Genomic DNA, 20816 nt, shown 5'->3' with positions numbered 1-20816 from the left:
CAAAGACCAGTCCGAGTTTCCCCGAGCAAACAAAGCAGGAAAAAGCATGAAATGAGAGGAGATGGAGAGAAAATCCCAGCAGATCAGGTTCTCCCCCAAAATCCAGGGAGCTTTTGGGCTCCCTGGAAGGATTTGAAGATGCTTATTTGGGTGGCAGAGCAGCTTCCCAATAAATGCATCCCTCAGGAGGAATCTGATGAGGGGCTGAGGTCCCACAGGGAGAGACCCAGCCAGGGGCCATCTCCCACTCCCTCTGTACCTCCATAAAGAAAGGAAAAGCCCAAATTAATGGGAAAACCGCGTGCTTGCTGCATTTCTGATGGAACTGGCTTGGACAAAGCCGATGGCTCTGTCCCAGCCTGGAGCTGCAGCAGGGCAGGAGCTGCTTTTCCCCGAGCTGTGTCCCAGACCTGGTGCTTTGTGTGCCAGGAGTGTGCTCAGTGTTGGTGAGAGCCTGCAGCACTCGGGGCTGCATTGCTCCAGAGCCAACTTTACCCCGTGTTTTCCCAGCTCCAGGGATCTCAGCTGCTCCATAATCACCCCGAGATAAGGGAGAGGCAGCACACACATTATAAAAGATGTGGGCAGAAGATAACCAGGTAATTCTCCCAGCCAGGACAGCTCTATTTTTATCTCTCTCTGAACGTCCCTATCTGGTGAAGAGATTTGGCTTTAACAAGTGTTATTCCAGACAATTGCTTGGAATTGCTCTCCCAAAACCCTGGAGCCAAGCAGGAATTGCTCTGCGGCTGCACTTTAAGGAGAGAACAATTGCTGCAGGGCACAGCTGAGGGAAATCAGCCCTCAGCCACTTCCCTGGGGAATTCGGTTCTGTTCCATGATCCAATTACCCGAGGTGGGTGTGGAGGGTTCAGCAGCTTCAGGAACGGGAGAGGGAAGAGGAGCACGTCCTGGGAATTGGGAATTCTTTGTGCTCAGCAGCCCCTCCTCGCACACCCCGCAGCTCCAGACTAAACTGTGACATCACCTGCGCTGTTTCTGGGCTTGGGATCCAACAAAAACCTGGAAGATGTTTTTCCTCCCCAAGCCTTTTCCTTGCCCTCCCACCAGCTGCTTCCCCGGGAGGAAATTTCCATATGAAACAGGCTGGAGAACGGGCCAGGAGCTGCAGCAGCCGCGTTTGGGAGAACATCAGACACCACCCAGCAGTGCCGCACACAGGGAGGATGAAACAGAGGATTAAAACGCACCAAGATGCAGGAAAATTGGGAAGAGCTGGAGGATTTGGGAGAAGAAGCAGAGAGGAGACACCTGAGAAGTGACCTCAACTCCCAAATGTTCAGGATCTGGCACTGGAGTGAGGCACCCAGAGCTGGAGAGGCTCCGTGCATCCCAGGAGTCTCCACTTGGGCAGTTTTGGGATGAAGAATGAAGTGAGGACACAGAGCCCCGGGCTGGGGCCTCAGGAGCTGCACAGAGAAGATCTGGGCACGGATCTGGAGCAGTTTGGTGGCTGGGGGAGGAAAATCAGAGCGGGAGAACAAAGCCCAGCTCTGCCGGGAGGGCTGGGTGAAGCCTGGCTCGGTTCTGAAGGATTTTATCCTCCCTTTCCTCTGCTCTCCTCGCTTTTGCAGCTGTCCCCAAAATAATTTCCGAATTAAAAGTTGTCCCCATGACAAAATCAGTCACCTGGGGGACACTTTCTGCCCAGCATTTCCCTGTCCTTCCAGCTGGGAAGGAGCCACTCCTGTGGGAAGCTCCAACACCACCAGTGAGGGGGGAAGGGGGACCCAAACTGGCAGCAAATTTCAGACCTTTCTTAAAACCTTTTCCCCCTTTTTTTATTTCCTGGCAAAACCCAAAAGGGGAAAGAAGGAAGGAGAGCAAGAATGAGAAGCAAAAATGCTGCAGAATGAGGGAATCCCCAATGTCCCCCAAATAAATGGATGAGTTCTGCCAGGACCTTCCACTTCTTCCTGCCTTCCCTGCTCCTTGCCAACAGGTAGAGACAAATCACTCATTAATGCTAATGAACCCACTAATCAGGAGAGCTCTGGGGGAAAGACAGGGGAAGCCAAGCCTCAGGATGGATCTGTTATCCCACCAGAGAGGATTTCCCAGCTTTTCCCAACCCTGCTCCCTGCACATCTGGATTTCCCTTTCTCTGTCCCTCGGCATGTCCACGTGCAGGAAGGACAAACAACAGAGGGGCAGGAAAATCCATTTTCCTCCCACTCCTCCTGGATTATCCTCAGCTCCAGCCTCCCCCAGGGGAAGTTTTCCCAGCCCATCCATCCCAGCCACTGGAACACAGCAGAGCACAGCCTGCCCCAGCTGGGGGAGCAGAGGGAGAAGGTGGCATTTGCTCAGCACTCAGGGTGAATTCCCTGCTCTCCCTGCTGAGCAATGCCACCAGCAGCAATTAAACACCTTCCAGACAAATTCCTGAGCCTGCTCCCAGGAGCTGGAGACTGAAAACTCCCACCCCAAGTGTCCCGAGGCAGCAGAGAAACACAAAACCCTCCCCAGCTCCCTCCCCTCTCCTGCTTCCGAGCCACTGAGTTCCTTGAAAGGCTCCAGCCTGGAAAATGCTGCTCTGCATCCCAGCACACAGGAGCAGCCCCAGGAGAGGAGCTGGGCCTGACCCCAATTCCTTTATTTCCACTGGGAGCAGCTCAGGAGGGTGGGAAGGAGCCCGAGGGGGGAAAAACCATCCTGGAGATGTCGCCAGGAGCTGCTGGCTCTGCTCTTCCCGCCCAGCACACCAAACCTTCCTCCTCCCCACCAAAGGACTCTTGGGGGATTTCTCCTGCAGCTCCCAGTGCCAGCATCTCCTGGCATTGCTCACAGCCCCTCCTGGAGCTGCTGGTCCATGCAATCCCAGCTTTTGTAGGATCACTTTGGGTGTGGAGGGAGAGATTCTCCCATGTCCCAGCGAGCAGAGCCCCATTTCCAACCCTCTCCTGCAACAGCCCAGCAATTCCTTCAGAACACCCAGTAAAAATCCTTAAATAACCTCATTCCAGCCCTGTAACAGCACAGCTCTGAAAGACAGAGAGAGAAAAGCAGAAATTCCCAATGCACCTCCAAAAATCCCCAAATTTTCTCTCACAATGCGCTCGACACAAAAATAGTTGCTTTACTCGGAGCTGCCAACTTTCAAGGGGGATTGAAAAGAAAAGGTTTCCATGGGGAAAGAAGAATGATGGCAAAAATCAAAGTCAGTCCTTCCATCTGATGCCTCTGGAAGAGCTGAAGGCTCAGGAAGCTGCAGGGCAGAACACAGCAGGGCAAAGCTGGATTTGAAGCAGCTGTTTGGGAGCTCACTTACACCTCCTTTCATCCAGAAAATTTGGGGTTAGCACCCTGCCTTGCTGGCCCCTGGATTTGGTCCAGATCCTCTGTTTAAAGCAGGTTTGGTTTCAGCTGGGAGGGTTTGGCAGCAGCACCAAGGGGAGACCCTCCAATAATTCAGGTTTTCCCTGTCTCCAGGGCTGTAGAGGAAATCAGAGGCAGGATCTCAGCCCCAGCCCCTCCCAGGCTCCTGAAGGGCTGGGAAACCTCTATGCCCTGAGGAATTGTGGATTTCCCACCCCTGGATGTGTTTGAGGCTGGGCTGGAGCAGCCTGGGATGGGGCAAGGTGTCCCTGCCCATGGCAGGGGGGTGGAATGAGAATCTTTAAGGTCCTTTCCAAGCCTGCCCATTCCAGGATTCCATGATCTGCCCAACAGCAGGAAGATGGGAGCCCTGAAGTGTTTTCCAGGTCATTCCATTCCTTTTTTTCCTTTACAATTTGCTGCTGGTGTGTTAACAGCCCACTGCAAGGGGGAACCATGCCCTGACGCCGGGGTTGAGAGAATGAGTCAGAAATTATTTTAAAAAAAATGGGAATAATTCCATCTGGATTCCCTAAAACTTCCCCACCGAGCTCCAAGAAATAGGGGTAGCTGGAAATGTAGGGACTGGAACATTGCTGGGCTTCTCTAAATTTAAAATAATGCAAAAAGCCCAACCCAGCAACAGCACTCGGGGTGAAGGTACCAGAAAACCTCACATTTCTCCCACTGGCACTGAGCTGGAATTTTTCTGCCCCATTGGCACCCCCATTTCCCCAAATTCCTTTAGAATGCAGCACCTTCCATCACAATAAACCAGAGCCCAACAGCTGAGGGGTGGCAGAACCCATCCTGGGGAGAAGGAGGCGATCCCAGCCAAACCCTTCAAACACAGCTCATCCCAAAACCTTCCCTGGCAGGGAGCAAGCCCTGGTGAGAAAATCCTGTGACCCTAAAACTTCCACAATGAGGTCCAAGAAACAGGGGCAGCTGGAAATGCAGGGACCGGAACATTTTGCATCAATTTGAAATTAATGCAAAATTAATAATACCAGAAAATTAATAATACCAGAAAATTAAAAATACCAGAAAACCCCACATTTCTCCCACTGGCACTGAGCTGGAAGCTGGAATTTTCCTGCCCCATTGGCACCCCCATTTCCCCAAATTCCTTTAGAATGCAGCACCTTCCATCACAATAAACCACAGGAACTGGGCAGAGCCTCCCAAATTCACCTCTCCCAACAGCTGAGGGGTGGCAGAACCCATCCCAGGGGGAAGGAGGCGATCCCAGCCAAACCCCAGCTCATCCCAAAACCTTCTCAGACAAGGAGCAAGCCCTGATAAGAAAATCCAGCGAGGCCTTTGATGCTGCTAATGGCCATTACATAACTGCTGCTTAATGTCTGTGCTTAGAGAACGCTTCCCCTGTGGTTCATCTTGAAAGCTCCACTTCGCAGAAAATCACCAGAAAATCACCGAGCGTCTCGAAACCTGACTCGGAGAGAGCGAGGGGGGCTCGCTGCAGTTAATTACAGCAACGGGGCCACCCAGGCAGGGCTGGAACCGCACAGTTTGGGCTTGGGAATGGCAGCTCCGGGGTCCAGCCGAGCCCGGAGGGGTTGGGTGAGCGGGAAATCGATGCTGGGCGTGCGGGAGAGGGTCGGGGGCATGGGGAGTGGAATCGCACCCATGGCAGGCTCGTGGATTCTCCATCCTGCTGGGATGAGTAAAAGCCACCAGAGCTGGTCCAGAGGACAGGCAGAGGCTGAGGGAGCCCCAGGAGTGAGCAGTGAGAGGCAGGAGCAGGACCTGAGGGATGATCCCTGCCTGTCTTGCAGGCAATCCGAGCGCAGGCAGCAGATGATTACCCAGGGATGTAATTACAGGCTCCATCTCCTCTCGCCGAGTTGGAGCTGCCCTAAGAGCTGGGCTGGGGCATTTCCTCACCTCCGAGCTGCTGACATCTCTGACAGCAGAGCCTTTGGAAGGATTTTTTTCCAGGAAAATTCCCCTTTTCTGTGCTGGCTGTGCTTGGTTTTTGCATCCAGGTGTGTCCTCGCCCCGGGAAGGGGCAGGGGTACAATGGCCCCAGCTCAGGGAGCAGCAAGGGATGCTCCAAAGCCTGGGATGAGCCAGGAACCATCCCCAGCTCCAGCAGCACCTGCCCAGCCCCACTCTGAACCCAGCAGGAGGAGCCCAGGGCTGGCAGCAGGGTCCAAAGGATGAGGCGGATCCAGGATCCATCCAGAGAGCTCAGGAGCAAAAGACAAACAGCAGCAGCACAGCCCAAATCAGGACTAGGAGCCTGGGCTGGGCTTAAATCGATCAGCTGGGCCTTGGGCAGGGCTGGGGGGGTCCCAGGTGAGGCTCAGCAGGGTAATGAAGGTTTATTACCAGAGGGGCTGCTCCACACAACTGCCCAGCCTGGAAAATCCCAAAGGAAAATTTGCCTCTTTCAAGTTGGGTTTGATGACCCTGGAGGCGTTTTCCAGCCTTAATGATTCGGGCCCTGCCCATCCCTGGTGCCTGTCCCGCACTCTGAGCTGTGTCCAAATGATTTTAATGCTTCTCACATCCAGTTTCTTATCTTAAATCCCTGACGAGGATTTATCTCTGGGTTTCAGCTGCATCTCCAAATCACCAGCCCCTGCCAGGGGTTGGGGTGTGCTCGGTGACCTGAACTGTTTGGAGAGCTGGGAATTTGTTCTACATCCTCCCAGAGTCAGGGATCTCAGGCAGAGCTGACCCAGCCCACTCCCATCCTCGTCCTTCAGGTGCAGCAGGAATTCACAAAACCCTCAGGAAATTGCTGACAAATGGGATTTTTTCCAGACCAAAAAGGACCCTGCTGAGCGCTGGGATTTTTCCAGCAGGGGACAGAAAAATCCCCTGCTGGAAAAGGGAGAAAAAAGGGAGAGAAATGTGGAGAAAAAAGGGAGAGAAATGTGGAGAAAAAAAGGGGGGAAAAAAAGGTGGAAAATTTTTCCTTTTGCTTGTACTCACATGGCAAAATTCCTGTCTAGGAAGCACCTGTTCCTCAGCAGCCCTGCCCAGAGCTGGACCCCAACAATGCCAAAGATGAAGAAGACGAAGAAGCAGAGGAGGAGGACGTTGCCTAACATAGGCAGAGTGTCCAGCAGCAGCGTGACCAGGATCCTCATACCTGGGGGAGGAGGGAAAACCACGTCAGGATGGGCACAAATCACCATTCCCACCTTGGATGTGCAGCCAGGGCAGAAAAACCGGGATCTGGTGTTTTCCTCTAAATGCTGAGGCTGAAAAGGGAGGTGAAAATGCCAAAGGTTTGGCAGGAAATGGGAATAACAGCAATATCCAGAGGGTGGATTGCAAGGATGGGATTTCCAGGTGTTTTCATTCATTCAACTGCAAGACAAATTTTTTTCCTGGAGAAACGCTCCTGGGAATTGTCAAAATATGGATTTGCAATATTGCAAACTCCCCTCATGGATCACAGGAATTGTTTCCCTAAAAACCACGGAGCCCGGGCCTCCACCACAGACAGTTCCTGTTCCATGGAGAACTCCTCTCCTTGCTGGAAAGGAGGGGAAATTTGGATTTTTTTAAATTTTTTTTTGAGGATGGAAAGCAGGATGCTTTTCCCCCAAGGGTGTTCCTCCCTCCAAGAAAAGCTCTGCTCCCTTTCCCTCCTTGTGCAGAGGCTGTGGGCACCTTCCCACCAACCCCACACCTCTGCCAAGGATCTCCACGAACCCCGAGTTCCTCCAGCCTCTGGTGCCAGGGAAATGCTGATTTCCATGCCAAATATTCCACCTGGAATTTTCCGACAATGGGGTTGGAATTCCTGGTGGTTATTCCCAATATTGGTGTTGGAATTTCTGGTGATTATTCCCAAAGGGGGGTTGGAATTCCTGGTGGTTATTCCCAAAGCAGGGTTGGAATTCTTGGTGGTTTTTCCCAACACTGCGGTTGGAATTCCTGGTGATTATTCCTAATATTGGTGTTGGAATTCCTGGTAGTTATTCCCAAAGAGGGGTTGGAATTCCTGGTGTTTTTTTCCAAAGGAGGGTTGGAATTCCTGGTGATTATTCCCAATATTGGTGTTGGAATTCCTGGTGGTTATTCCCAACATTGGTGTTGGAATTCCTGGTGGTTATTCCCAATATTGGGGTTGGAATTCCTAGTGGTTATTCCCAAAGGGGGGTTGGAATTCCTGGTGGTTATTCCCAATGTGTCCTGTCACAAAATCATGGAATACCCCAGTGGGAAGGGACACACCAGGCTCCTCAAATCCATCTCCTGGCCCTGCCCAGCACTGTCACCCCCTCGGGAGCAATCCCACATTTTCCTGGCAAATCCATTTTAGGAAAAGCAAGGACACACTCAATCCCCACTGGAAAGACAATGCTGGGATTTTCCCCCCTCTCTCACTGATATCCTCCCTCTTTTTTCCAAAAATGGGTAAAATTTCTCTCCCCTGTGCCAGACATTTTTTTTTTCCCCTGCTCAGCTCCTTTTGGTATTTGGGGTTGTTTGGTGGCATCATCCCAGAGATTGGATCCAGCTGTTCCCCAGCCACCCCAGGCTCTCCTTGGAATGCTGTGTGCCATGGGAAAAGAGCATCACCAGGGCTGAAACAAGGAGCAGGATTTTCATCCCCAATTCCATGGGATGCCTGGTTTAAACGCCCCCAGCAGAATAATAAAAATAAATTTTAAAAATACACAAAAATAAAATTTAAAATAAAACCCCCCAAAATTTATAAAAATAAACAGAAAAATAAATATATAAATGTAAATAGAAAAATAAATATAAAAATAAACAGAAAAATAAATATAAAAATAAATATAGAAAAAGAAATAAAAATATAATAATAAATCTAAAAAATAAATATAACAATAAAGATAAAAATAAAGCAGTGAAATGGATTTGAAAAAAAAACAAACCCAACCTAGTGACCACTGCTGAAAAAAAAATCCCTGACTTCAGCCCCTGCCAAGTGAATAAATTGCAGAAATTCCATTTTTCCAGTGGTTTGGAAGGAATCATTTCTAATAGAAATGATGTTTTTATTGGCCAGGGTTCTTCTTTCTTTTCTTAACAAACTGCATTGAGCTGAAAGAATCTCGTGGGTGAATTTATTGTGCCTGGAAGCCACGAGCTGATGGTGCTGGCTGGATCCCAGGGAAGAGCCCAGGAATCCCAGGGATAAATCTCCAGGCTGGTTCTGCCTGTTTCCCTGCATTTAGCACCAGGTTCATCTCCTCTGATCCAGCTGTAAATTTTATCTGGTGGAAAATCCCATTCCCAAGTCCCAGAGCTGGGAGTGGCATGGATGCTGCTGGGGTGGGCTGGAATTCCAAGGAATTTTCATGGACGAAAACGTAACCACAAAAATCCACCAAAATCCAGGGATTTTCCCATCCCTTCTCCACAGGTTCTGGAATATTTTGGTCTGAAACAGCAAAATTCTCAATGTTCTGGAGTGGGTGGGGTTGGACAGGTGGAGGCTGGATGTTCTGCCCTCCAGGAATGGGGATATTTCTGGGAATCATTCCTAGGGATCCCAATCCTGGTGCTCAGGTCCCCTTTGGTGGTGCCAGCCCAGCCCAGCTGCTCCTCGGGCACCTCCACTCCAGACATGGATTGAACCCGCTGGATTTCATCCCACAGAATATTAACAACAAAAAAAAGGGATATTTTCTATCACCTGCCTGTTGGAAAAATATGGGAATCCCATGGGAAGTGCAGTGAAAAAACCTTGGAAGGCTCGTTTGGTGTCAGGGATCAGGGAGACAAACACAAGCTGGACTCAGAGCAAAATTCCACCTAAAGCCGGAGCTGTTTGGATCCCTGGAGCTTGGTGTGAATCCTTCAGTTCCCCTGGCTGTGCCCTCAGCCCAGCTGGATCCCAGCTTGAGATTCCCACTGTTCCATGGGAATAGTGAAGGGTTTTGTGGATTTGAAGGAGTTCAGAGGGAGCCTGATCCTCGTCCCAGCCTGGAGGGCTCCGAGCCCAGCCCATGATCCCTCTGCTTCACCCCATCCCCAGAGCTCCAAATTCCAGAGAGAAACTTCCCTGGAACCCCAAATTCCAAAGGGAAATCTCTCTGGAACCCCAAATCTCAGAGGAAAACTTCCCTGAACCCCAGATCTCAGAGAGAAGTTTCCCTGAATCCCAAATTCCAGAGGGAAACTTCTCTGGAACGTTAAATCCCAGAGAGAAGTTTCCCTGAATCCCAAATTCCAGAGAGAAACTTCTCTGGAACCCCAAATCCCAGAGAGAAGTTTCCCTGAATCCCAAATCCCAGAGGGAAAATTCTCTGGAACCCCAAATCCCAGAGGGAAACTTTGTGTTGTGCTTTCCAAAACCCTGGCAACAAAACCTCGTTAGGAAAACAAAGCTCCAAAGGGTTCCAGGCCCCTTTTGGCCTCTCTTTTTTGTGGCCTTGTTTTTAAGGACCTCACTGTGCAATTCACTGCTTTTGTTCCTTGTTTTCCAGAAAAAAAAAACCTCTGTGGAATTGGGAGTTCTGAGAGAAATTTCCAAGGTTCCTGGGCGTAAACATCCATCTGTTCCCTCACATTTTCCTTGGAGGGCCTGGAATCAAACCCCTTCTGGGGGAGGTGGTTGTTTGCCTGTCCTTGGATGTGCTGAAATCCAGGCAGGATTTGGGGCTGGCTCCCTCCAACAGAACAGGAAATATCCCTTTTTTTATTTATTTTTCTTTTTTTTTTTTTTTTGCCAGGATCCCTGTGATTTCCATCCAATGCTGCTGCATTTTTGATTGAGGTGGATTTGGGTTGAAAAAGGGTGGAATTGCTGTGGAATGAGCACCTTGCAAAGGCCAGCTCAGCAGCTGGCTGATTCCAGCAGGGAATTATTCCAACGCAGTGCCTCGGATTTAAAATTGGATTTAGAAGCCAAGCAGCTGAAGCCACTTGAAAATGGATTTAGGAGCCACTTGAACTTCCTATCGAGGATGATCCCAATTTTGTTTCACATGGAGCAAACCCTCCCTGGGGTTTTAGCAGCAAGGGAAGCTCCTGAGCTGCTAATCCCGAACATAAAGTCCTGGAAAGATCTTAAATACTGAGGAGGGAAAACGAACCCAGCAGGGCAAGAAGATCCCTCTTGGAAGTGACCTTTTCCCTTCCTTTGGAGGAACATTGTTTACTTTGCACCACCAGAGAGTTGTTTTCCCTAGAAAAGTCACAAAAACCTTGGGAAACAGCTCCGAGGGTCGATCCCCTGCTCCCCTGCCCTTTGCTAACACCAATTATGATAATGACGATCTCTAACTCGCCATTAAAAATTAAATTAATTCATTTCCTCTCATTAGCTGCACAAAGCAGAAAGCCAGGTGTGTGTGTGGGGGGGTTATTCCCATGGTTTTCCAGTTTTCCCAGGCTGAGCTCAGAAATCCAGGTGTGGGGAGGGTTATTCCCAAAGTTTTCCAGTTTTCCCAGACCAAGCTCAGAAATTGAGGTGGGGTGAATTTATTCCCTAAGTTTTCCAGTTTTCCCAGGCTGAGCTCAGAAATTGATGTGGCTTGGGTTTATTCCCAAAACTTTCCAGTTTTCCCAGGCTGAGCTCAGAAATTGATGTGGCTTGGGTTTATTCCCAAAATTTTCCAGTTTTCCCAGGCTGAGCTCAGAACCCCAGGTGTGTGGGGAGGGTTATTCCCAAAATTTTCCCAGGCTGAGCTCTGAAATCCAGGTGTGGGGAGGGTTATTCCCAAAGTTTTCCAGTTTTCCCAAGACCACTCCAGTTTTCTGAGCTCAGAAATCCAGGTGTGTTTTGGGGGGGATTATTCCCAAAGTTTTCCAGAGCTGTGCCCAGGGGTGTCACTTACTGGGGACCCTGTTGATGGCGCGCAGGGGCCGCAGGACGCGCACGGTGCGGATGGCGGACAGGCTGACGTTGTGGCCATCCAGGGAATATTCCATCATCCTGCAGGGAAAACAGCACAGCAATCAGCATGGGGGTGCTCAGGAGAAGCTCAGGAAAAGCTGCCTGCAAGCCCAGGGGTGCTTGGTTGCAATTCCATGTGCCTGAAGCAATTCCAGGCTGGATGGGGTTTGGAGCAATCTGGGATGGTTGGAGTTATCCCTGCTCATGGCAGGGGGGGAATGGGATGAGCTTTAAGGTCCCTTCCAGCCTTTACTGCCTTCACTTTGGGGAAAGCAGGATTTTCCTTCCAGGATGTGAAGAAACCTCCAAGGAAGCTGGAGAGGGAAACTCCAGCAGGGATTGTAGTGATAGGAGAAGGGGGAACGGGTTCACACGGAAAGAGGGGAAATTTAGGTGGGATATTGGGAAGGAATTCCTGCCTGTGGGGGTGAGGAGGGCCAGGCACAGATTCCCAGAGAAGCTGTGGCTGCCCCTGGATCCCTGGGAGTGTCCAAGGCCAGGCTGGATGGGGCTTGGAACACTCTGGGATAGTGGGAGGCGTCCCTGCCTATGAGATGATCCTTAAGGTCCCTTCCAACCCAACCCATTCCTTGATTCCCTGACTCTCCAGGACAAGGAGCTGCTCCCCAGCTTTTCTCTCCTCCTGTGACCAAACCTGAATACCCAAACCAACACCAAAAATCCACAAGTCATTTGCTTTCCATTTGATTATTAAGAATAAAGAACATTTTCTCCTTGATTCTTCTTCCCCACTCCCCCTAAACATTTTGGATGGATTGGCACTCAGTAGATGATTCCCTACACTGCAAAATGGGAGGCACAAGGCTTTGGGATGTCTTGTGCCATCAACAGCTTCCAAACCTTCAGCTGTCAAACCCAAAACTCATCCTGGGAATCTGCAAGATCTCCAGGGACTGGAGGGACCAGGATGCCAAGAGTGGGGTCCTGTTATCAGATTCTACCTGGAAATCCTGAATCCCTTGGAAATGCCCCACAGAAATCCACTGGAGCTGGGAATTTTGGGAGGATTGGCACTTGGTAGGTGATTCCCTACCCTGAAAAACAAGAAGGCACGAGACTTTGGGATCAACAGCTGCAAACCTTCAGCTGTCAAATCCAAATCATGTCCTGGGGAGCCTGGAATGTCTCCAGGGCCTGGATGCACCAGGAACCTCTGGATTTCAGCTCTCCTGAGCACCATCCCTGCTGCTGGGCTGCAGACAGAGAGCTCACCAGTTCCACAGGGCTTGAAACGTTCCAGGGAACATTTCTGGGGCGAGGAAAACATGAAAGGACTCTGGGAGCTGGAAGGAACTTCAGACACCATCCGTGCCGGAGGCAGGAGCTGTGTTTATTTTGTAGTTCCTCTGCTCCCTTTGGAGCTGCTGCTGAGGCAAACCAGCCCCTCTGAGGAGGCAGAACGGGGCAAACAAAGCTCTGCTGATCACTTGTTCCCTTCTTATCACAAAAAAAACCCCTCGGAATAACTTCAGCACATCCATCTCCTGGCTGGAAAAAGCAGCTTTGTTGTTCCAGTGGTGAGTTCCCTGCTAAAAGCAGCTCCAGTTTTGGGAGCACACGCTGGATTGAAGGGTGGTGGTGGTGGTGAGAGGTGATTCCCAGCGAGATGGGAAATCATAACCAAGGTGTGGCTCAAATCCACCAGAAACATCTGGAGATGGTCCAGGATCGTCCAGGAGAGGTGGGAAATCATATCCAAGGTATGGCTCAAATCCACCAAAACCATCCTGAGATGGTCCAGGATCAGTCAGGAAAGGGGGGAAATCATATCCAAGGTACAGCTCAAATCCACCAAAACCATCTGGAGATAGCCCAGGATTGGCCAGGGAAGGTGGGAAATCATATCCCAGGTCTGGAGATGGTCTGGGATCAGCCAGGGAAGGGTTTTTTCTTCTTCTCATCTCCAGCCTGAGTAGAGCCCCACCTCCAGCGGGGTCTCCTGCTGTTTCCATCCTCCCCAAACATATTCCAGCCATGGAAAGTGGGGAAAAACCTTGGGAAACTCCCAGATGGCCTCACCAGCCACTTTCCCCCTCATTCCAACAGCAAAATTCCCAGTGCCAAAGCTGTCCCTGAGGATGAGCAGAGGGCTCAGCCCTTCTGCCTCCATGGGGTGCCCCAATCCTGGGTTTGGGGGAGCTCTGAGGAGCTGGGGATTTTCTGCTCATCCCACAGATTCAATGTGGAAAACCACCCTCGGTTCCTTGATCAGAATCCTGATCTCCAGTTTTCCCCGCTCTTCCCCTGCCACTCCTCCCTTAAACACCGCAGCAGCTTTATAGGAAAACATAATTAAGGTAAAAATAATTAATAATTAGGGGTTTTTTTGTTGTCCCTGATGTTCCTCCTCCAACTGCACCCGAGTTCCAAGGAAGCTCCGCTCAGGAGAGCTCATGTTTTATTCAGGGCACTAAAACTATTCCTAATTGTATGCCAGACAAATAACACAGAGCACAACAAAACCCCATTAGTGCAGGGAAGATGGCACAGCGCTAATGGAAAGGGAAAAACGCCCCAACATATTCCAAGGATGTTTTAATTAACCTCGGGCTGGTCATTAGAAAGGCAGGAATTCAGAAGTCAGGCAGTAATTAAAGCTTTCCATCCCTTCCCAGGATGTACTGAGCAGGTAGGAGAGCCTGGGCTTTCCAAAGCTGTTTATTTATTGGGTAAAAAAATTAGTTTGAGCTTTGCCAAGCTTTTACTCCACTCAGTTATTCCCTGAGGGGATGAGGGAAGTGGTGTCAAAAGCAGGAGGATCATCCTTGGAGCTGTTTATTAACACATCCTGCACAAACCAGCAGCTGGGGGAGATGGAGTGAAGCTGTAAACCAGGAGGAGTTGGGAATTTGGGTGAACTCCCAGCCAGTTTTTCCCACTGAGGTTTCAACCTTCCTAACGAGGTTTCTGGGCTCAATTCTTGTTCACCCAATCCCTGCCTTGCTCTGCTGCTGGCACGGGGCAGGAGTGGGGCTGAGCTGATTTTTTTTGGAGATAACAGCACTGGGACAGCTCAGGATGTGTTAGGATTAAAGGATTGCTCCAAACCCCCACAGCTCTGCCTGATATTCACCACCCACCCCCAGACCCAGCGTGGTTTTGGGGGTGAGGATTTAAAAAATCAGATTTGGGAGATTCTGCCTCCCAAGGCAGAATTGTGAGAGCCAGCCAGGACAAGGCATGGATTTATTCCCTGGGATTTTCCCTGCCCCAGGAGGAAGGGATGAGGTGGTTGCTGACCCTGCCATGACGATGAAGAAGTCCAGGCGGTTCCAGGTGTCTCCAAGGTAGCACTTCTGCCCGAAGATGCCCAGGGCCACCATCTTGATGACCATTTCCACGGCAAAGAAGGCGAAAATGAAGTCATCAAACGCCTGGAGAGCAGGAAAAGAGGATTTCAGTCAGTCCTGAGTGCTCCCAGCATGGGGACATTCCATGTTCCCGTCACCCAGGTGCCACCTCCCAGCTCCAAAATCAAACCTGTCCCTGGCACAGCTCCTGGCTCATTCCAGGCCTCTGGAAGTGCCCCCAGCTTTTGTTTATCCCCTGGTAAGGCATGAGGGTATCACAGGGCTGGAGCCCCTCTGGAGCCAGGCTGGGAGAGCTGGGAATGTTCCTCTGGAAAAGGCTCCAGGGAAACCTCAGAGCCTAAAGGGGCCTAAAGGGGCTCTAGGAGAGCTGGAGAGGTATTTGTCTTCATTAACCAACTTTCCCTTATTAAACTACACAGAATTTCGCTCTATAATTTCAGTTCATTTAATTACTGACATGCAAACTCCTCCATAATGGAGTTCAGGTTTTCCACCTCACGTGCTGGCTTCCAATCCCTCCTGCAGGCTGTGACAGGGGAGGGATAATGGGGATTTTCCAGCCCTTTCCTGCCTAAAACCTGTCAGGAAATTCCCAAGGCCAGGTTGGACGGGGCTTGGAGCAATCTGGGATAGGGGAGGCGTGGATAGGGATGGAACTGGATGAGCTTTAAGGTTCTTCCCAACCAGTTTGGAATTCCATGGAGGATCCCAGTGACCTTTCCGTATGGCTGGGACATTCCAAGGGATGTGGGATCCAAAGGAGCTGAGCAGGTGGGTGATTTGGGGTTGGGAGTGAGGGAAGCCAGGGGAAGGTGCAGGGAGCCAAGGAGCTGCCCACACAGCAGATGCCCTGGGATGTGCTTCCAAAGCTGCTCCAGCAGGCAGTGAGGGGACACCAGGAGGGACAAGGGGACAGGCCTAATGTCCCCTGAGCTCGGGGCCGGGGGCTCTGGATGGGGGAGGATTCCCAAAGGACTTCTCCTGGCACGCTGAGGAGTTCAGGACGGGCTCACCCCGTGCTGTTTCCTCATGGAGAAGGGAAAGGGAACGGAGTGGCAAGGGCAGTCCTGGTGCCACGTGGCACGGAGCAATCCCAGCAGGAGCTGGCAGGGATGGAACTGACAGAGACAGGAACCACGAGGGAGGTTCCCACCCCTGGAATCCTGGAATGGTTTGGGTTGGGAAGGACCCTAAAGCCCATCCAGTGCCACCCTGCCGTGGGGACACCTTCCATGGGTGCTCCAAGCCCTGTCCAGCCTGGCCTGGGACACTTCCAGGGATGGGAGCCCACGAGTTTTGTGGTGTCCAAGGAATCCAGTGGGATCTGCCTTCCCACTTCTGAGCCCTTGTTAAGGATGGAGAGGAAGGACCTGGCTGGGACAGATCCACATCAGCCTTTAGGCTCACCCCAAGCAGGTCCCACACAGGCTGGGCTTTGTGGAAAACCCATCCCAGCTCTGTGGGAAAGCTTTTCCTGGGGAAAAGGAACACGATGGGGCTCCCATCTCCCAGGGCAGCCACCCCAGCCCTGCATCCCACAAACCCCAGGGATCTGGTGGGTCCTCACCTCCAGGATGGTGCAGCGCTCGGACTGGCACTCCACGTCCTCGCAGGGCTGGAACATGCCCAGGGTGACGCAGTTGAGCAGGATCACCAGCATGCTCACGTGCTCGAACCAGGTGGCACCGCGTTAAGGACAGCACGGCTTCAGCAGGGGACGCCTCCAAACCCTCCTCCCATCCAAACCCTTCTCCCGGGCTATTCCCAGCTCCAAATCCCGGGTTTCGGCAGGGAATCACCCCACAGCAAGAGAGCAGCTCAAGGGCACCACCACCGGAGCAGTGCCCAGTTCCTTGTGCCAACCCTGCTCTCCTGGATTCCCTCTGGAGTTGTGGGAATGAGGGTCTCCCATTCCAACCCCATTCCCACATCTCCAGAAGGCAGAGATTGGAGACATTCCACTCTGAGATTCACATCCTCATGGGAATGAGGTTCTCCCATTCCAACCTCATTCCCAAAACTCAAGGAACGACAGATTCCACTCTGAGATCCACATTCTAATGGGAATGAGGTTCTCCTATTCCAATCCCATTCCCACATCTCCAGAAGGGACAGATTCCACTCTGAGATCCACACCCTGATGGGAAAGAGGTTCTCATTCCAACCCCATTCCCAAATTTCCAGAAGGGACAGATTCCACTCTGAGATCCACATCCCGATGGGAATGGGGTTCTCATTCCAACCCCATTCCCAGATTTCCAGAAGGGACAGATTCCACTCTGAGATCCATATACTGATGGGAATGAGGTTCTCCCATTCCAACCCCATTCCCACATCTCAAGGAAGGACAAATTTCACATCCTGGTGGACAAAGACAAAACAGAGCCAAGCTGGTGAGGCCAAGGATGGGAATGTTGGGATTCAGGATGCAGAGGGCATGAAAAAGAAGGAAAGGGCTCCCAGCTGGATGTCTCCAGCCTCCAAAATTCCCTCATATTCCTTACAGGATCCACCAGTGCTCAATTAACCGATAATTAATTGATCTAAGTAGGAAGTGGTGATTTGCATCAGTGCAAAATAGGCCCAAAGTTGCTGTTTGCTGCCGGCAGGACAATTAAAAATCCCACAAAAAGACGGAATAATTCCACAAATTAAGCAGGAACGAGAGAACTGTTTCTAGGGAAAATAATTGGAAACATCTGGATGTGAATAAACCTTTGTGCTTCCAAACCCACACCTGGGGGAGGCAGAGAGAGGCACAGACATTGAATTATTTCTGATAACAGCAATTCCTGGATAAAAAACCTCCCATGTTTATTCCTTAGGAATATTTTATCTGGGATTTTATCTGCTCAGGATAAAATTCATTGCAGCAGATCAGAGCTTCAGTCTCAAACTGGTTTTGCACATTCTTATTCAGCCAGATGAAAAAAAAAAAAAAAGGCAAAAATCAGTGGGGTCAAATCTTGCAGCTCCCTAAAATCTGCTCCCAAAAACCAAGTTCTTATTTTAGAGGGGCTTTAATTGGAAAAGAAATTTAATTTAATTTTAAAAACTAATTAATTATAAAAATTTAATTCAGAGCTGGGAACACCTTTTGTTTCCCGTGGGATTAATGCCAGGGAAATCCCTCACTGGAGAGCAGGATTACTCCCAGAGCTCTGCCCTAATGGGGCTGAGCTTTATAATAAATAATAATAAATTTCCTGGCAGAAATTGAAGGGAATTTCCATTCACTGCCCCTTCCTTACCCCTGGAGCCCCAAAACCTGGGATTGAACCTGATTTCCTGCTTTTCCAGAACCTTCCAAAGGCATCCAGGCTCTAGCAGCCCCATGGAGATGTCCCAAAAAAATCCCCTGGGGTGGGGTGGGGATGGGGCGATGCTGCTCGGCAGGGTGGGATTAGGGATCACATTCCCAGGGATGAAAAACCCAATTCTGGTAGGATGGGAAAACCCCCAGAGGAGGAGAAAAAAAAAAAAAAAAGTGAGGAAATGGTGAAAAAAGTCCTGGAGCAGCACAAAAGAGCCAGGATGTGACTGGAGAGGGAATTCCCACAGAACATCCTTGGGGATGTTCCCGGAGTGCTTTTCCAGCAGGGGAGCCAGGGAAGGTGAGGGATGGCACAAATTCCTCCCGGCAAATCCCCTAAAAGCGGGAACGCGGCCGTTGCCATGGCAACGGCGGCTCGGGCAACTTCCCAAATCCTTGGGAAGAGAAAGAGCCAAGGGGGATCCGCGCTGGAGGCAGAGAGGATCCCAAAGGGAGCGCTCAGTATTTCCCCCTCTGGCAGAAATTCCAGGGAAAAGACATCTCAGAACACCTGGGCCAAGCTCGGAATCCCAGATTCCAAATTCCCAGATGGATTCCCTTTGGGAAGGGGCTCCTGGTTTCTTTGAGGGCTCCACAGCAGCTCTTAGACTGAAACTTAGTCCCGAGTTTAAAAGCGGCACCGCAAAACCCAGGCTCCATTCCTGACGCTCCTGACTCTCCCAGGGAAACTCTCCTGGTGCTCCCCGCCAGTTTCATGTGGGATTTATGGAATTTATTTTCCCATAATATTATTTTTAGGCCACTCAGTGGATTTTAAGCTGTTATTTTCCACTGCCAAATCCGCCAGGATCTGGCAGCCTCCTGGCTATTATGGATCTCCACCATCCCTCTCCCAAATCCTACAAACATTCCTGCAAAAAGAAAATCTGGGATGGCATCACCACTGTGATAAATCCACAACTTTCATCCCATGCTTGGAATGAAGGACACAATTCCCAAAGTCCCAGGTGCTCCAGAGGGAGCAGCTCCATTTAGAAATTCCCAATCCCAATCCTCATTCCATATGGGAGAGAGGCTGGAGCCACAGGCCTGACACCCAGGAACTGAACAGAAGCAAGATCATGGCACTATTTTCCCATAATCTTATTATTTTTAAGCCACTCAGGGGATTTTGGAGACTTAACCCATGATTTTAACCCCTGGGATTTGGCGGGATCCTGGTTATTATGGATCTGTCCCCAGGCTGAGGAAAATCCCAAAGCCATAAATCCCAGTTTGGGTCCAAGAAAAACCAAATATTTACAGGAGGAGCCGCCAAGGGAAGTTTCAGTTTGGGTGGTTTGAGATGTGAGTAATGCACGGAATACAAACACAAATCCTGGGAATTCCAGAGCGTTCCAGGGATGTCCTGCTCCTCTGAGAGCAGAGGGATTGGGTGGGGAATGTGGGAAGGGGAAAGGGATAAAAAAAAAGGGGGAGAAAAAAGGGAATTTATAATAAATTATAAATTATAATAATTTATTATACTTTATTATAAAGTACAATAATTTATTATAATAATTTATTTTAAATTATAATAATTTATTTTTATAGTTTATTCTAAAATATAATAATTTATTCTAAATACGTTATTTTAACCTTTATAATATTTATAAAATAAAATAGAACCAGATCAAACAAAAATAAAAGCTATAATAATAGATAATAGTAATATATAATAACATCCTAATAAAACAGCAGTGCAGATAATGATTATAGTGATGATGATGACAATTAATAATTATGGTAATAACGATGATCAAGTTAATAATAGCACAGCGAGTGGAGGAACAAAGGGTAGGGATGATCCAGAGGAGGAGCCACAACCCAACACCAGGGTCCTGTGCCACCTGGTCCCCAAATTGCCACCCTGCTGTCCCCAGCACCCTGGGAATGAGGGTGGTTAAAAGAGGTGACAAGGAGCAAAAAAAGGGACAATAATAATGCAAATTGTTCAGGAAAATGGGGTTTTGGAGGCAGGGTCAGCACCCAGCAGAGCCAAATGTCACCTGCCGCCAAAATTGCTGAGGACAGCCTGAGCTGGGGATGAGATGTCCCCGGGAATGAGCGTGGCTGGAAAAGGTGACAAAGAGCAAAAAAAGGGACAATAATAACGGCAACCTTTCCAGGAATTGTGATTTTGGAGGCAGAGTCAGCAGAGCCACATGTCCCCCCCAGGCAGGACGTGTGGAATTCCCAGGAAATGTTCATCAAAGCCAACCCAGGGCTGCTCCTGGAGTGTGGGGTTTATTTAGGGCAGAAATTCATTCCTGCTCAGCCCTGAGCTCTGGCAGCTCCTGGGTTTGATCCCGTGCCCGCTGTGCCCCCTGAGCAGGGCTCTCACTGCCTGGGTGACATTTGGTGGCTTTGGGGGTCACCAGTGGCCGTGGCAGTGCTGGGTTAATTCCATCTCAGAGAGCTTTTCCTGAATAATTCTGGGATTCTCTCTTGGCCTTTGCTCTTCAACTGGGCATGAACCCCAACCTAAGCAGCTCCTGAAGGATTTTTTCCCTCTCTTCCCAAGGATTTTTCTATGTGCATCCCAGGGATTTTTCCCCTCTGTTCCCAAGGATTTTTCTATGTGCATCCCAGGGATTTTTTTCCCCTCTGTTCCCAAGGATTTTTCCATGTGCATCCCAGGGATTTTTTCCCCTCTGTTCCCAAGGATTTTTCTATGTGCATCCCAGGGATTTTTTCCCCTCTCTTCCCAAGGATTTTTCCATGCGCTCCCCAGGGATTTTCCCCCTCTGCTCCCCAGGGAATGTCCAGGGCACAGCACCCAGTGCCCACCTGGCCGTGCCAGCTCCTGGCACACCCACCCAGGGACAGATGGATTTATCCTGTGCCATTCCCAACGACCCTTCCTGGAGTTACCCAGCAGAAAAATTATTTTACAGCCATAACTGAGGAGAAGGCAAAGCAGGCACAGCCTGGCCCCAAATTTGGGGAAGGGGCAGCAGCAGGGGGAGGCTGGCAG

The 20816-nt window shown here is 50.2% G+C and overlaps 1 protein-coding gene across 2 annotated transcripts in view; it reads right to left on the bottom strand.

Annotated features, from left to right (window-relative positions):
- CACNA1H (calcium voltage-gated channel subunit alpha1 H) overlaps positions 1-20816 on the bottom strand; it is a 153225-nt gene that overhangs the window by 95626 nt on the left and 36783 nt on the right. For both annotated transcript variants that reach the window (XM_071443802.1, XM_071443804.1), the window contains exons 3-6: positions 16094-16206; positions 14456-14589; positions 11136-11233; positions 6304-6463 (exon numbers count right to left, since the gene is read on the bottom strand). In XM_071443802.1, the coding sequence (XP_071299903.1) occupies positions 6304-6463; positions 11136-11233; positions 14456-14589; positions 16094-16206 (505 nt within the window). The remainder of the gene's footprint in view (positions 1-6303; positions 6464-11135; positions 11234-14455; positions 14590-16093; positions 16207-20816) is intronic.

This window comes from Agelaius tricolor, unplaced genomic scaffold (assembly GCF_023055355.1).
Source record: "Agelaius tricolor isolate 1412-34295 unplaced genomic scaffold, bAgeTri1.0.p SCAF_19, whole genome shotgun sequence".
Lineage (NCBI taxonomy): Eukaryota > Metazoa > Chordata > Aves > Passeriformes > Icteridae > Agelaius > Agelaius tricolor.
The sequence above is the reverse complement of the archived record's forward strand: the minus strand, read 5'-3'. Positions and strand labels throughout refer to the sequence as shown.